Here is a 17,168-nt window from a genome sequence, read left to right on the forward strand (position 1 = left end):
CCCGAGTACTGTGCCTTGTGGGACGCCGGAGGCTACATCAACCTGCCGGGATCGCTCACCTTCAACTATGGCGCTCATCTTCCGCTGCATAAGACAGTTTGTGATCCACTTGAGTGTTGCTCCTCGTATTCCTTACCGCTCAACCAAATCTTCCTTTTTCCCGGCAACTTTTAATTTTCTTACACGAAGATTTTCCTTATGTTTGATAACGTTAATCGCAATATTTGTTGTCTTCGAAGTCAGTCATTTTAGCATCTGCATTCAATAGGAAGTTGTTATAAGGATTCATTCTGCCGGCATAAAGCAATACCCGAAATTTGAGGTCTATCATATGTGAATTCTATCTTAAAAAAGTCTTCAACGCAAATTAACCAAATTTGGGTGTTTGTTTTTTTTATCCATGTTGCAGACCCCATATCAAAACAAATAAATTATATAGCCCAAATTTAAAAATTCAAATAGATAGTTAATGGTCGGAAGGATATTTCCTGAAAATTTGATGCCAATATCTTCAATAGTTGCTGAGAAATGGTCTTCGGTCACTTGTTTGGCATATTTAAAAAAAAAAGTGTATACTGACAACCATCAAGTGCAATAACTTTTTTATTTCTTAACCTATTTTTATTTTTTTGGTGGTTTCTTAAATATTCAGTTTTAGTCAGATTCAAAAATATAAAAAAGCTTTTGCGTTGATAATACAAGATGAAGATGTTTCAACATTCGACATTTGTATTATGTATGAAATGTTTAAGAACAGACATTTAATACCATTTGCTATGTAAGGCCTAATATATACTTTACAAGCATTAGTAATATAATTTAATATACTTTTAGAAACCCCTGTAAGCCTTATTCTATGTTCTTGATGTTTATTATTGTATTGTACGTTGTATGCTTTACCATACTCGTGTATTTACCATGCAGTTCTGTAATAAAGCATTATTATTATTATCCTTACAGCGCCACCAGGCGGATTAGTTCAACCTCATTGATGTTGTGACAAACGATGTCTTGGTCAACCAGACGATTGGACGGGTTAATGACCATCACAAAACCACCTTTATTTTGGGGGGGTTAATATGGTTTTCAATAATATTATACCATATTACAGACGTGCCATATTGTTTATTGTGTAGATTATAAATAGGTGAGTACGTTGCTTATCGAAGATCGACTGGACCTACGTTTGTATGACAGCAGTTAATACTCTACCTAGCCTATTTTATTATGTCACGAACATGAGAACAACACATCCTGGATTCTATGTTATATAAAAGTCGACATTGGCCTTGAAATTTAGCAAATATATAGTGAAAATGATCAGACATTGTTACAATGTAGCACTCATTGGGGCTATTAGTATTACGTTTTAGCCTTATATCAAAGAAACTCGTATTTTGTGTCTGATGATGATAATTCTATTCACAGTCGAATGGATGGTAAACATGTAATACGTATATACCTAAATCTGTTCACCCTTCGCACCTCCAATAATTACATGTACTTCCATTTGATGTATGTCTGCAGCGATCCAAAAATGAACGGTGATAATGTTTTTTTTAAAGTAGCTAAGTCTCTCCAACTCAATATCATCCAAAATCTTCGACATTGGAAACACGAATTATTTGTCAATTTAAATCAACATTGATGTTGTGATCTTACGAGGAAAAGATGGGCTTCTGATATCCATTAATTAAGACAAAATAAACATCGTGTACCATGGTGCATTTCAGCGCCATTTTTAACAAGGGACTCGTAGAAAGAGGTTAGATATATTCCACAAGTCATGTCAAACGGTGACGCCATATTCTTATCTGGAGAGCATGCACAATAAATACTATCAGTATACAGTGGAATAACCAGACACTAGAGATTGCCTTTTTGGATTGAGACTTCTGGCGTATTTCGCTGTACATAACTGATTAGAAATTGCAGTAAAAACAGAAACGATTGAATGTAAATCAGTTTATATACATTCACATTGCATTATTATATGCGTTGCGACCCATTTGTGTCAATTTCTAGATCCAAACTATTAGCGATTTAGCTCCTTTAAATTCAGTCAGTCGATGACAATATCTGTATCGTGATAGTGCAGCTGGATAATCTCATAAAGAAATATTTTCCTTACGTTAAATGACTGAGGAATGCATAATATTATAATGTACAGGCAGTGATTTTTTTTGAGAAAACAGGTAAATTTGAGGAATTCCATTTCAGAAACAGATTTTTTAAAAATACATAATGTAAGGTTTTGATTTTTAAAAATACATAATGTAAGGTTTTGATTTTTAAAAATACATAATGTAAGGTTTTGATAAAGAGCTGGCCATTCTTGCTATAACAGTTCAAAAATAGATGATGAAAAAGAATATATTGAAAATTTCAATCAAATTACTTTATTCTGAACAAAGTTATAACTGTTGGAAGTTTTGACTAGAAATGGGCATCAACTGTCCCCGCCCCGTCTCCGAGAATTGCTGATCGTTTGATTGACAGATTTGAACTCCGCCTTCATATTCTCGATTGTCAAGTACCGGTAACATTATCTATGACTAAGATACCGTTATCGGGTTTGAGACGGAGGGTGCTATTCAATTCGTATTACTTTTATTTTTTACTACAAATAAGACTTAATATGTAGATAAGAATAGAAACGTCTGCAATAGGATTTTATTTTACAATTTGAAAGAAATGGACCAAATCCAACAGACTGTAGGCCTACTGTAAATAATTATGGCCAACTTCTTGTCAGTCTTTTTATATAGGGTAGGCCTACGTGACTTCTGTGGCTTACAAAATAGGAAGCAGTGATCCAATGGGGTTGCAATTTGGTGTAATAATAGCTATATGTTGATTATTGATTTCTGTAATTTTTATAATTGTAAACCCAATTGGCACAAAGTTACAGAAGAGCGTATGATACTGAATTAGCATCAACACAGCGTAATTGACCTAATTACCATTACCAAATATCAGTCTGTTTTACTAATCAGAACAGACACTTATCAACACCTTTGAATGGCATTTGATGTGGGTTTGTATGCGTTTGTGTATTTCTCATCTACAAAATGTTGAGATCTTTTTTTTTTTTTTTTTTATCTAACATCGCTTTTTTTTTTTAACATTTTGTATGCTGTAATATCATCAGAATTTCTGTTTTAAAATTTCTGGATTTCTATTACAAGTGGACAAAATGAGTGAGAGGGTAAGTTTTCATGCCTACATGTATTTTTGGTAAAAGGTGTGGTGATAAGCATGCATTAAATCAATTAGATGAAATGATAAAAGTGATATAGGACATGATAATACAATGATAAATTTAGTTGCACACTCTACCAGGAACTAGGTCTCAAGAGCTATTCATCTTGTTGTTGCTCTTGTTGTTTTCTTCTTTCTGGAGCCGAGGCTCTTTGATTAAAATATAACATTAGAAGTATATAATAGGACAATGATTATAATTTACATTTTCTTTGATAATCCTTGCCTGGATAAACTAACATGCAACTCCACATGTAAAAATAAATCATAAGTTAGTCACTGTCAAATGTTTTTACTTAAAAAAGCTTTGTCTGCATCATTCTAATGATACATCTATGTAGAGTAAATCTATTTATGGACATCTAAACAAAATATTTTATTGTTATTTCAGATTGATTCTGATCTGGATAAAGAAGGAACTAGTCGAAGTAGGAGTCCTAAACTTTCAACTTCTTGTGCAAGCAAAGGCAAAAGATATGGAAAGGCATCAACTACTGGTGGCAACATGGGTGTTTCTAAACCTGTTTCTTGGGGGAGAGGGCAGTTGGTGCATGGGCTGATGTTTTGACTTTAACAGCCGAAAAATAATCAAGATTGAAGCAGATAAACATAAGCTTTATTTTACAATACAACAAAAATTATATGAAGACTGTGACAAATTCCGTCTTCATTAGCCCAGTATAGGAGCAGAACAGTAGGACGTTAAACCCCATTTCATTTCATTTCTGTGACAAATTACCATCTTTTTACAGGATTGATGAAATACTATATGTTAATTTAATACACAAACAAATGTAAGTGGATCTTACTGATGCGACTTGAAAGATGTCATTAGTAATTTTCTAAATTATCTCCCTATGGAGAAGTTAAGGATCAAAGTTTTCAAAAAAATTGAAAAAATATACGTCAGATTGCCTTGAATTATTTTTTCCTGTACTTGCTAAGAAATTACTGATGCATTCACAAGCAATGAAGTCTATCGGTAAAACTAGAAGTCCTTATTATTATTTTGCGATATATTACTTACAGACATGGGAGTTACATTTTTGGAATCCTTGAAGGAATGCCTAAAAAAACGTTCAGAGCAGAATTTTGATTTAGGTAACTGATGGCCAGGATTTTGAATTGAATATGGAAAATAAAGAAAAATCTACATTAACGAGCTTGTAAATAAACACATTAGGCCGTAGTTTGTTGAATCCGTCTCCTATTTCTGAAATGAATACATTTCTGGGTAGCCAGGATCAGTGTCAAATTTTTGGCATTTGAAAATTTCAACAAAGTTGTTTATGAGTGGAAATCTGCATTAACGGCTTAGAAATACTCGGAATAGGCCGTTGTTTCGTAAATTTGTCTCTTATTTCCGAAATTAATACATTTCTGGTTAGCGTCCTCCCCAAAATGGGTGGTGGCTATGGAATGAATATATTTTCAAAACGTTTTACGAATCCGAAATTACCAAAGTTTACTGATGAAAAAATTGACCTACAGAGCTGTAACTTTGTGATTTTTTTTATCTATTTTACTAATTCTTTATCTTTTGAGTACCATAAAACATTACTTGAAATCTGCTATTTTCGAATTTGGAAAATTACGTCATTGACCTCTCATCCCGGATGGGATGTAAAAACCAACATGACAACTTTTTGAATATTGGTACGATTTTCATGAAATTTTGAATGAAGATCTGGTTGATCCAACTTCAAAGATGTCATTAGAAATTTTCTAAGTTATCTCCCCTTGGAGAAATAAAGGATCAAAGTTTTCAAAAAATCGACAAAAAGTAGGTTCAAATTTATTTCAATGATTCGCTTGTGCATATGGTTCTTTCGCAGTGGGGAGAAACAGAGTGCCCAGAGAAAACCCACGAGGTTGGACAAACAACACTATTCGGTGCCACTTGATTCAAAGATAGTCCTTATGATCTTTCAGCCACCTGACCCCCATGAATGCATTAGCCTATTCCTGTAATTACAAGACTAATGTAATGAATTCTTTATTTCAGGATATACAAGTGTTAGTGCTAGATGAAGTTGTATTATCATTAGCTTGTCTATTATATCGAGATGTTATAGTGTAACCAGTTAATGAGGATATTAACAGAGCAAACAAACATACAGCATACAGAAAATATGTTTTGTGGAAATTTGGATATTTAGGCCCATGGGTCAGAGTGGTGATTCCATGCTATGTGTGGGCTATATCAGAGAAAAATTTCCAGATGCTTTTGGATAATATAAAGGTTACATACCTTCACGGTTCTATTCTTCCTTCCTTGACAGCTTTGACTTTACAAGATCTGTTGTAGACAGTGGTGGAATGGGTGCTAAATGATGTTCAACAGCACAGATATCTTTTTTCCATTATCTTTTAAACGAGTTAAAATTATAGTCCTCATTAGTGCTGGAATATAATTGTATGTTTTATCCCTTTTCTACTGCATACACTGTCCATTTACTACTTTTTTAATTATATACTCTGAAATCTACATGTAAAATATATAAATACTTATAATTCAATGTGATTACTGCATAATAAATATTTTAATGAATATAAATTATTATTACTTCTTTGAACCTGCCTACTGTGAGATACTATGAAATCAAAACAACCTTCAATATATTCCTTTTATTATGTAACAAAATAATGTAAATTGAATATATTGAAAATTTCTTTCAAATTATTTTTTTTCTGAGCAAAATTATGAATCAAATTCTGGCAAAAAATAGCCTAAACTGAACTGTTCATATTCTCTGTTGTCAAGTAGCATTGCCATGATAATAAAGTCTTCATTTTCAGCCTGTCAGTCAACTCAGCCTCTGTGAGTGCGGTCATATTATGGTTTAACAAACATATTGGAGGCAATATCTAAGCCAGACACTGCTCTAGAGAGTTGGTTACAGGCTTACCAAGTGAATAAATGTATAAAACATGAATATAATTAGATTTTCATTCATGTCTCATCATTTCAAATAGATAATTTTGTTTGAAACCTAACAATCTCAGTTTTTGAAAGAAAGGGTAACAGCATTAAGATGAAATATCCCTTTTCATATGTGATGTGCCTTTAAAATTTTCTAAGTATAGTAGCTAGTTAAATACATGTAGGCCTATTTGTGGAAAATTAGACATGTGTCGGTCGGCAGTTAGGAATACAAATCTAAAATTTGAAAAATAGTGTAAGCGTGGTGCTGCTTACTTGTCACCTGAGATTGATGACAATATTAAATCCAGTTTTCTTTTTTTTTCATGCAATAGGTGTACAGCCAACCGGATAAATTCCAAAAAATGATCTGCCAGTGTCACTGCCTCTCTCTTCACCTTTCTTGATAGATCTGAAACACATACAAAACATAATATACATGAAAATAAGAATATTAATATAAATTCATAATTTATTGACAATAATAGAACAATGAATCATCAACGGGATGTCATTGCACAGTCATAAACTAAAACAACTAAAATTCAAAACAGCTAAGTAGGGTCTTAAAAACAACAATCAAAATGAAGACATTTCTGGATAACCGAGATCAGGGTCGAATTTTTGGTATTTGAAAATTTCGAATTTCGCCTTTGACCTTTTTCGTGCCGACAAAGTTCTTTACAGGACAATTTATTTCCGTAATTTTCAAAATTTACCTAATTTGACCTACATATTCGAATAGCTGAGGACAATATGATTCCAAAAATATAAATTCCATTCAAAGTCAACCCGATCACAGCAATACAAGTCTCTGTTATTTCCCTTTTTTTTTCAGATTATATTTTCGCCCGGGGAAATGTTTCTGGTTATATTTAAAGGCTTATAACTTAGCGAGTTATTTACCGACTTTAATAATTATTTTTTCTTGTTGAAATTATTTACATAACCCATGTAACAGGAAGTGACCGTGAATATTATTATTATTCTTTTTTCCAATTTGATTGTATCTTGGAAACTACTTGTTCGCGAGTTTTTGACCGACTTTAATAATTATTTTTTCTTAACTTGAAGTGTGTGTTGATAACCCAAAGATCTACGTTCCTTTCGATATTCACACATATCGGACCCTAACTTCCTGGATTATGGCCCCTGATTGTACGAAAAATCGTGTTATTAGCTTGTGGTCCCTCTAGAGGTCCAAATTTTTATCCGATTTAAAAAATGTTTAAATATATCACCGTTACGCACTAATGATGGTTGAGTTCAAATCTCGTGAAAATCGGACCGAAACTGCTTGACAAAATGACTGCTATTTGTACACAAATAGTGTAAAAGTGTGTAATACCAAGGTTGTGGATCCTCTAGAAGTCACAATTTTTATCAGATCTTGATGAAACTTAAAATATATTATTATATTCAAAAGATCTCAGTTACTTTTGATATTCATGCATATCAGACCATAACTTGATTATGTCCCCTGATTGTACAAAAAAATCTCTTTTGTGTTTAGCTTGTTCTCTGTTCATCTCTTGCAAAATGTGCGCATATCTTGTCTGGCAACTGTTGGTTATTGTCTTGTAAGTGATCCCATTATCTACAAGAGAATAACTACAGTATGTGACAACCTTTGTGAACTTCTACTCTAGTAGGAAGACATAGCTGCTGTAACTTATCTTTCTTCATAATTTGTAGTAAATTATGTAGAATATAACTGAGCTACAATAATATCCAACTTATACTAATCAGATAATTACATGTATCTGTGTTCGTTCAAAATTTGATATCCATAGATAATACCACTGTTGACATCAATAAATACATAATGCTTAATCAATGCATAACAGTCGAATAAATTTAATAAACTGCTGCTTAATCTTTTAATTGAAATAACACATCAGATCAATCATCAATACCATTCAATGTTTTATGTTGAATATAATAAACTTAGCTATTTCTTATATTACAGTGTATTTCACATTTGTTGCATCCCAAAAGCATTAAAGAAGATGGAGTGGCAGATGATGAATTTAGATGGCTTGGGGTCTTTACAGTCGTATTTGGGTTATGTAACACCAACAGGTTATGAAACATCTTCTGAATGTGCAGGTAAGAGCAATGGAACCAAATTTTTCAAACTTGTCCAAAATTAAGAAATTTTTAATCACTAAGGTGCTTTGTCTATGTGAGATCCAGTCAGATCAGTAGTACATTTTCATTGTGCCTCCTTATATTTATTGGACTGGTTGATGTAGGAAGGTGGTAGCAGTAGTGTTGAAACTCTGGGCATATTTTGATATTCGGCAATCCGTCTGCTCTATCTGAACATATTCAGACTATTTGTGTGTAATTTAAAATTTAGTTTTGACGTTTTAAGCGCATGCAAATTCGTCTATTGTACGGAGTGTGGTCCGTATAAAGGCTAATATAAACCATAAGATAATTATTCAAATAGAATATTTGAATTATAAGATATCCTTTTGGCAATGCTAATGTTTTTAATGGCCTATATTGTCATTGTCACTAATAACCTTAATGCAGAACGTATCAAACGATCACACCATCGTTTTGAAAAATTAATATGGCCGCATGCGGAGAGGGAGAAGGCTTTCGTCAAACTTTTATACCCAGAACAGTTTAATTTTAAAACATTGTCTAAATAACAAGAAAAATCATTTCATAATTTTTCTAAACTTTATTTATCCGAACCAATTTATTTGGAATCATCAACCCTTTTATATTTTGTTAGAAACAACCTGTGACCGACTCAGACTGCCGACATTGGAAAGACAGGGGTCAGCTCAAAATAATCAAACTGTCGAGAGTAAAACTTTACCACAAAAAGTTTTATATAACATGCATGAACTGTTCAAACAAGTTTTAATTGATTACTGTCTAAAACTAGCTACAGCTTTTTATTTTTTAAAATCTCACATAAGAATATTAAATGGTCTTTTAAGAATATTAAATTTGGTCTTTTAGCGGTAACTATATTTCCTGCTGGGGAAAACACACGCTCCGATAGTACCAAGGTGGCTGGAATACTAACATAAGATTTGGCCAATCATGGCTATCTAATTTTAGCAGAGGAAATAAACAAAGACCATGTGTATACCGCGTGACTTTGTGTGAACACGCTGAATAGCTACAGCTCTAATCAACGGCAAAGTGCAAGACTGGGAACTGTGCTGCTTATGAATAAAGCGGCAAAGTAATAAAACAGTTGTGTGGGGTAGATAGACTAAAAGCTTCAGATGTGTTGATAAGTTTCAAGCCTTATTTGCAGGAAATTATTGCTCATTTAACCCTATAATAAGAAATTAGCAGCGACGAGAGGGGTCGTTTCAAAATAACACAGTTATGAAAAAAACATCAAATAGCACGAATAGTTAAAGCATCCGAATATGCGCAAGATTATATTCGTGAACAGATATTCGGATACAAGTTTCAACGCAGAACCATGTCTAACACCATTGCATTACCATTTATTTTTTTTTCTTTTGTTTAAAATTATCTTAATCTTTAGGAATGATCTCATCACATTTCATTCCATAGAACATAAAGAATTAAGCTCTTTGAGAGGTGCAAAAGCAAACTGTATTTGTCTAAATACTTTTAAAGTCTCTGGGTCATTTGACATTTAATGATTATTGGACATTTAAAGTATGGGAGATTAGATAATAGTTAAAAAATTTGCTGAAAATTTAAGTCAAATTGATCTACTCTGAACCGAGAATTTAGGCCTAGCCTCGATCATCATTACTAAAGTCGGTACAATAAAAAAACAGCGACTTTTGACCCTATGACGCCAGACATTGATTAATCTGTCACCATTGACTTTTCTAGTGGTTTACCTACAGTTCCTTGCATGGCACGCCAAGAAGTTGCCGTAACAGATGGTTTCATTGGCTAATTCCTCACGCCATCCAGAACGCCTGTTTTATAACAACTCTTCCAGATCCTATATTTTCACTGTATGACAAAGCCACGAAACTGAAAGGCAGCAAAATTTAAATAAATTTTTTCCAATTTGTATTAAACATACATTATGCAAATCTGCCTAGTGCAAGTATTTATTTAGGTTTCAGATGTTATAGAAATAATTAATTAGACCTTTATTTACACGACAAGCTCAAAATCAACTCTGTAGACCCTCGGATGGCTTGGATACAGCTTGGATTTAAACAGTCGTTCATTTAAAATTAAACAAGAAATGGCTGACCAAGCTAATGTTTACCGTTAGTCACAGATGCCGACACCGGAAACTGGTTTTGAAAGGCCTACAAAGCGAGGGTATCATAGCCATTGAGAATGTTACATGATAATCGAGAATATGTGGGTAGAGTTATCGTCTGTCGATCAAACAATCAACAATTCTCTTAGACGGTGCGAACAAGGTTGATACCTATTTCTCGTTCAAACTTCCAACTGTGACACCTCTGTTCAGAATAAAGTAATTGGACTGAAATTTTCTTTTTTATACGCCCACATTGAAATGTGGTCGTATATTGTCGCCCCCGTCCGTCCGTCCGTCTGTCCGGCGTCCACAAGCTCTAGAGGCCAAAGTTAATATCCGATTGACCTTAAATTTATACACAGTGTTTAAGGTCATGAGAAGAAGAGGCCTATTGATTTTCAGCGATTTCCGATAATTACTGCCAGAGTAATGGCCTTTGATCACTTTGAAAAATCTTGTGGACGCTCTAAAGGGCAAAGTTAATATCCGATTGACCTTAAATTTATACACAGTGCTTAAGGTCATGAGACGAAGAATCCTATTGATTTTCAGCGATTTCCGATAATTACTGCCAGAGTTATGGTCCTTGATCACTTTAAAAAATCTTGTGGATGCTCTAGAGGCTAAAGTTAATATCCAATTGACTTTAAATTTATACACAGTGTTTGAGGTTATGAGATGAAGAATCCTATTGATTTTCAGCGATTTCTGATAATTACTGCCAGAGTTATGGCCCTTGATCACTTCAAAAAATCTTGTGGACGCTCTAGAGGCCAAAGTTAATATTCGATTGACTTTAAATTTATACACAGTGTTTAAGGTCATGAAACGAAGAAGCCTATTGGTTTTCAGCGATTTCCGATAATTACTGCCAGAGTTATGGTCCTTGATTGTCAACGATTTCCGCTCTAAAGGCTAAAGTTATCATCCGATTGACTTCAGATTGATACACAGAGTTTAAGATCTTGAGACGAACAAGTATATTGATTTTCAATGAATTGTTTTGACTTGAACAAATTCATGATATTAAAAGTTTTGTATACAAAATGTTAGCATGGGGCAGAACTTTATAAAAACCAAATAAATTCTAATGGTTTTCTGATAATTACTTCATGAGTTGTTGCTCTTAATCAGATTTTAGTGTATTATAAATGTTTCATTACTGAAAAAAGTAAAAATATGCGACAACTTTTGTTGACTGCCCGGACGATTTAGCTGCTGTGGGCGTATGTTTTGTTGCCTGGCAACCTATCTTTTGTCATCTATTTTTGAATTATTATAGCAAGAATGGCCAACTCTTTATTAAACTCTTAACTAATGTACATCTTTAATAATTCATCTTTCAAATTTTGTAATAGAAAAGATAACTTGTTCTGTTTTTGTGCAAAAATACAAATTTTACAGACATTACATGTCCAATTGATATTTGTCCTAAATTTGCTAATAAACATAACTATAGATACAGGTGGTGAGTCACACTTTCGATGCAATAAAAAATCTTTTTTTTGGAACAGAATTTGTAACGTTAGTTACCATATTTAAAAGGATTTTATTCATTGAAAAATATTAAGATTGTTAGAGTTTGACATTTCTGATGGATAAAAACATCCCTTACCTTCACTTTAAGATACAACTTGTAGATTTCAATCCATGTCTTCAGTATCAAAATACTTACCTTTTTTCAACACCACCAAGGGGGAAAAACTTTAGACGGCAAAAACGGGGGTATTTTTTTTTTATGTCTTTATTTGTACTATTTTGATCATGAAGTTATGTTTATTGTCTCTTTATTACATTTTGTGTTTAACTATATCAAAAGTTACACTGGATTTGTCCCAGTTTAAAAAAATCAATTTACCCACAACCATATGTTAGTTTTACACCCTGTTGTGGCTTGTGTCATTGTAGTGGTAGTTTGGATTTGGATTTCTCAAGCTGAAGATACTGCTGGCACAAAGGTTATTTGTCTTCTTCACAATATGATCTCTCTTTTTTCTTTTTAACAGAGGTATTACAGGAGATCATTATGATTTTAAAAGACGATGATGAGACTCTAAGATCACGACAAGTTCTTGCGACATTAGATATATTTCGTAAGGTATGTATTTATCTTTAAATGCTTTGGGGCCCATTCCACAAAGTGGCATACAGGAAAGGTTAGCAGATTTGTATAATTAACTTATTAACTGCACAATTCACATGTATGTAAGCTTAATATTGAATGCTTCGTGAAATCGGACACTGATGCTGTCAAACAGTTAAATAACAGTTGATGATACTATCAGTCAGATAACTGTTGATACTGTCAAACAGTTAAATAACTGTTGATGCTCTTAAACAATTAATTAATGATACATTATGGGGGATTAGAAAAAGAGCTGGTAGTTCTCACTATAATAGTTAAAAACTAGATAATGTAAAGGGAATTTGCTGAAAATTTCATTCAAATTGATCCACCCTGAACCATGTATTTAGTGATTGAATTTTGGGCCTAGCCTCAATCAACATTACTAAAATTGGTATGATAAAAAACATAGTCTCGATTATCCATTTTTATACGCCCAAATTGAAATGTGGTCGTATATTGTTGTCGCCCCTGTCCGTCCGTCTGGCGGTCCGGCTCTAGAGGCTAAAGTTAATATCCGATTGACTTTAAATTTATACACAGTGTTTAAGGTCATGAGACGAAGAAGCCTATTGATTTTCAGCGATTTCCGATAATTACTGCCAGAGTTATGGCCCTTGATCACTTTGAAAAATCTTGTGGACGCTCTAGAGGCTAAAGTTGATATCCGATTGACTTTAAATTTATACACAGTGTTTAAGGTCATGAGACGAAGAAGCCTATTGATTTTCAGCGATTTCCGATAATTACTGCCAGAGTTATGGCCCTTGATCACTTTGAAAAATCTTGTGGACGCTCTAGAGACTAAAGTTATTATCCGATTGACTTTAAATTTATGCTCAGTGTTTAAGGTCATGAGACGAAGAAGCCTATTGATTTTCAGCGATTTCCGATAATTACTGCCAGAGTTAGGCCCTTATTAACTTTGAAAAATCTTGTGGACGCTCTAGAGGCTAAAGTTAATATCCGATTGACTTTAAATTTATACACAGTGTTTAAGGTCATGAGACGAAGAAGCCTATTGATTTTCAACGATTCCGGATAATTACTGCCAGAGTTATGGCCCTTGATCACTTTGAAAAATCTTGTGGACCCTCTAAAGGGCATAGTTAATATCTGATTGACCTTAAATTTATACACAGTGCTTAAGGTCATGAGACGAAGAATCCTATTGATTTTCAGCGATTTCCGATAATTACTGCCAGAGTTATGGTCCTTGATCACTTTAAAAAATCTTGTGGATGCTCTAGAGGCTAAAGTTAATATCCAATTGACTTTAAATTTATACACAGTGTTTGAGGTTATGAGATGAAGAATCCTATTGATTTTCAGCGATTTCTGATAATTACTGCCAGAGTTATGGCCCTTGATCACTTCAAAAAGTTATCATCCGATTGACTTCAGATTGATACACAGAGTTTAAGATCTTGAGACGATCAAGTATATTGATTTTCAATGAATCTTTATGACTTGAACAGCTAAATCCATGATGTTAAAAGTTTCGTATATTAAACGTTAGCATGGGGCAGAACTTTATAAAAACCAAACAAATCCTAATGTTTTTCTGATAATTACTTAATGAGTTGTTACTCTTAATCAGATTTTAATGTATTATAAATGTTTCATTATCGAAAAAAGTAAAAATATGCGACAACTCTTGTTGACTGCCTGGACGATATAGCTGCTGTGGGCGTATGTTTTGTTGTCTGGCAACCTATCTTTTGATTTAATAAGAAGCAACAGACCGAGTTCTAATCCAGTAGATATTGCAGGCTAGCGATGACATCGAGAGTTGATTATGGTCTGGATAAGTTAGTTAAAGGACAGTCAAGATTGGTGTCAATCATTATCACATTATTATATATGTGATAGAACCGGTTAAACCTGTTCCAAATACAGGGCGGTTGGTAATTTTTCACAGTTGATTAGCAGTACTGCTAATCAAAAAGTCTAATTTTGCCAAATTTGATTCGCAAATTTAAAAATTTATTAGCAGTTTTTCAGTTTCCACGAAAAACACCTAAATAACAAGATATTACTTTAATTCATAACAAATATGATTAGATTCCATTCTGACTATTCTTAGATTTTTTAGCACTGCCACAAGTACTTATGACAGTTTGTGAATGTGATGTAGACATTTAGTTAGGTCTTATGTCTGAAGCCAATTCTTGACAGTGACTTCCGAAGCCCCACTCATTTTAATTGTTATTTTTTTTGTTACGTTAGAAATCTTTGTTAGAAAACAATTTCGTCTGCTTTTTATCGTGTATTACTATTTTTGTTCAATCGGGCGCACCTTGATTAAGTTATTAACTAGACACACGCGATATAAACAATAATATTTTTTATGGGAATTTTTACTTTGATTTATCATTTTACAATACGTTAACAATTAACATGTATTTATTTTTTTATATTTTATTTACAATGCGTGGGGGATACACTGGATTTATTTCTTTCAAAATGAATATGATATAATTACTTGATGTCTCGCAACGTGAGTGGTACTACTTGATTTCCTATTTCCGGTTTAATAGTCCCTATTCATAGAGTTATGTCCCTCTGGGTAGTTCGAGAAGAAAATGTCACACGGAGAATTCAGTTTTGTTTATAAAATTTTATTCAAAGTGACATTCTCACAGTCTCACATAACAACTTTTGGTCTTCGAAGAAATTATTAGTGAGCAGAAATTCGCCCATGTATCTGTTATCACTCATCACTTCAGTCAGTTGTATAGAAGGACAATTCGTGGTTTCCTTTTGCATTCGTCACTTCCGTTTGTTGAACCCTTCATTACTCATCTATCGTAGTAATGATCTCTGTGATAAAATAATATCTGGAACGTGTTTAACCAGTTCTATCACATATGTGATAATGACTGACACCAATATTGTCCTTTAATGTCTAATTAATAATTTAGATAACATTTCAGGCCTAAAGAAAGACCTGCAATTGGCAGATTTAGCTCTTGCATAATGTATGTTTAACAGTTGTTGATATTGTCAAACAGTTAGATAACACTTTTTGGTATTGTCATACACTTTTACATAATTGGTAAAGTTAATAACAAAGTTGATACAGGTGCAATCTTTATTGAATATTGTCAGTTTGACTGTTACATAACTATGAATAATTTTTTTCAGGATTTGGTGCCAATTATAAAATCAACTGATGATTTGGAGATTTTTGAAGAGGCCATTCAGTAAGTTTATTATTTAATAGATGAATATCAGAATTTTATGTTTGCATAAAATACTTGAGGTTTATCTATGTCTGATTGTTGGCTATTTGTTAGGATGTGGCATATCATCACAGTTGATAAATACATGTAACACAGTGTTATGAGATTGTTGTCAAATGTCTGTGGTAATGGTAAAAATAAACCATTTACTTTTATTTTATTCATTATAACAATATTAAAATAGTTTCAGATATTAGACAATGATTAGATTATAATGGCAATCTAATAATAATGGCACGGCTTTAAATCACTTGATGAGTAATAATAATAATAATAATAAATTGTCTTATATATATATAGTGCTAAATTATGTCCGCTGGTCATTTCTAAGCGCTTTACAGTGAGGTCAACTATTTGTTCTTGCACAGATATTTGGTAAACAGATGTGTCTTTAGTGTTGTCTTAAAACTTGAAAATAGAATTGTCAAGCGCATCTGTCGAGGAAGCTCATTCCATAGATATGTACCATGAACTGGTAAAGAGTATTTTCCATACAATTTGTTATATCTGAGAACCAAGATTAAAACTAGCTAGTTATTTGTAATTTACCATTGTACAAACACATTGAATCTGTTATAAATGTTCTATCTTTTATAATTTCAGTTTAATGAAATTATTGACCGATCCATTGGAATCTCTCGTCAGTCATCCAAATAAAATACAGGGTGGTCTCAAGTTAGATATGGACAGATTGTTTGAACAAACCAGAGCTTGCTGTATTGACAAGATGTTTATCAAAGCTGTTGTTACCATGATAAATACAACTACTAAAGTGGTAAAAGTTGCATTTAGTAATTCTGTGATATTACATACAGGGTTTCCCTCAGTGACAGGATTCTTCACTGGTTTAAAATACAGATTATTTAGTTAATTAACGGCTATGTGTAAAATTACATTCATAATCAAAGGTTAATTTATGCTAAACTAAGACAACAGACATTTATCTAATAAAGTATAATGACAAGTTGAATAAAATCCAAAGCATGGCGGTTTATCAGTTAAGAATGGCAGATGCTAGTTACGAAAAATCAAAACGTGACGGGGCTCAAGCTGCTTCAAGGGCTTTTTGGGGATACTAATCTAATTTATATTGTTTTTATATGCCCACGTCCACAATTGCTTGTAGATGCTCTAGCGACTAAAGTTAATATCCAATTGACTTTAAATGTATTCGGTGTTCTATTATATTCAATGAAGATTTAAATTTACCTAACTACTGGTCAGTGAATCCATCAATGTTTGATCCAGTTATTATTTCAATATCTACCGGTACCTGGAATTCATACAGAGCGTGGAAGACACACGATTTGCATACCATGCCAAGATCGTCTTCCTTCACCCCGTGACTTATCAAAATTACTGTTAAATGTGCTAATT

At 33.1% G+C, this 17,168-nt stretch overlaps 1 protein-coding gene across 1 annotated transcript in view; it reads left to right on the top strand.

Annotated features, from left to right (window-relative positions):
* The first annotated feature begins 958 nt into the window (after positions 1 to 958).
* LOC126828140 (protein timeless) overlaps positions 959 to 17,168 on the top strand; it is a 44,942-nt gene continuing 28,732 nt past the window's right edge. Inside the window, exons 1-5 of the mRNA XM_050557736.2 lie at positions 959 to 1,147; positions 8,154 to 8,293; positions 12,428 to 12,519; positions 15,694 to 15,752; positions 16,395 to 16,566. Coding sequence (XP_050413693.2) covers positions 8,194 to 8,293; positions 12,428 to 12,519; positions 15,694 to 15,752; positions 16,395 to 16,566 — 423 coding nt within the window. The 5' untranslated portion in view covers positions 959 to 1,147; positions 8,154 to 8,193. The remainder of the gene's footprint in view (positions 1,148 to 8,153; positions 8,294 to 12,427; positions 12,520 to 15,693; positions 15,753 to 16,394; positions 16,567 to 17,168) is intronic.

This window comes from Patella vulgata, chromosome 1 (genome assembly GCF_932274485.2).
Source record: "Patella vulgata chromosome 1, xgPatVulg1.2, whole genome shotgun sequence".
Lineage (NCBI taxonomy): Eukaryota > Metazoa > Mollusca > Gastropoda > Patellidae > Patella > Patella vulgata.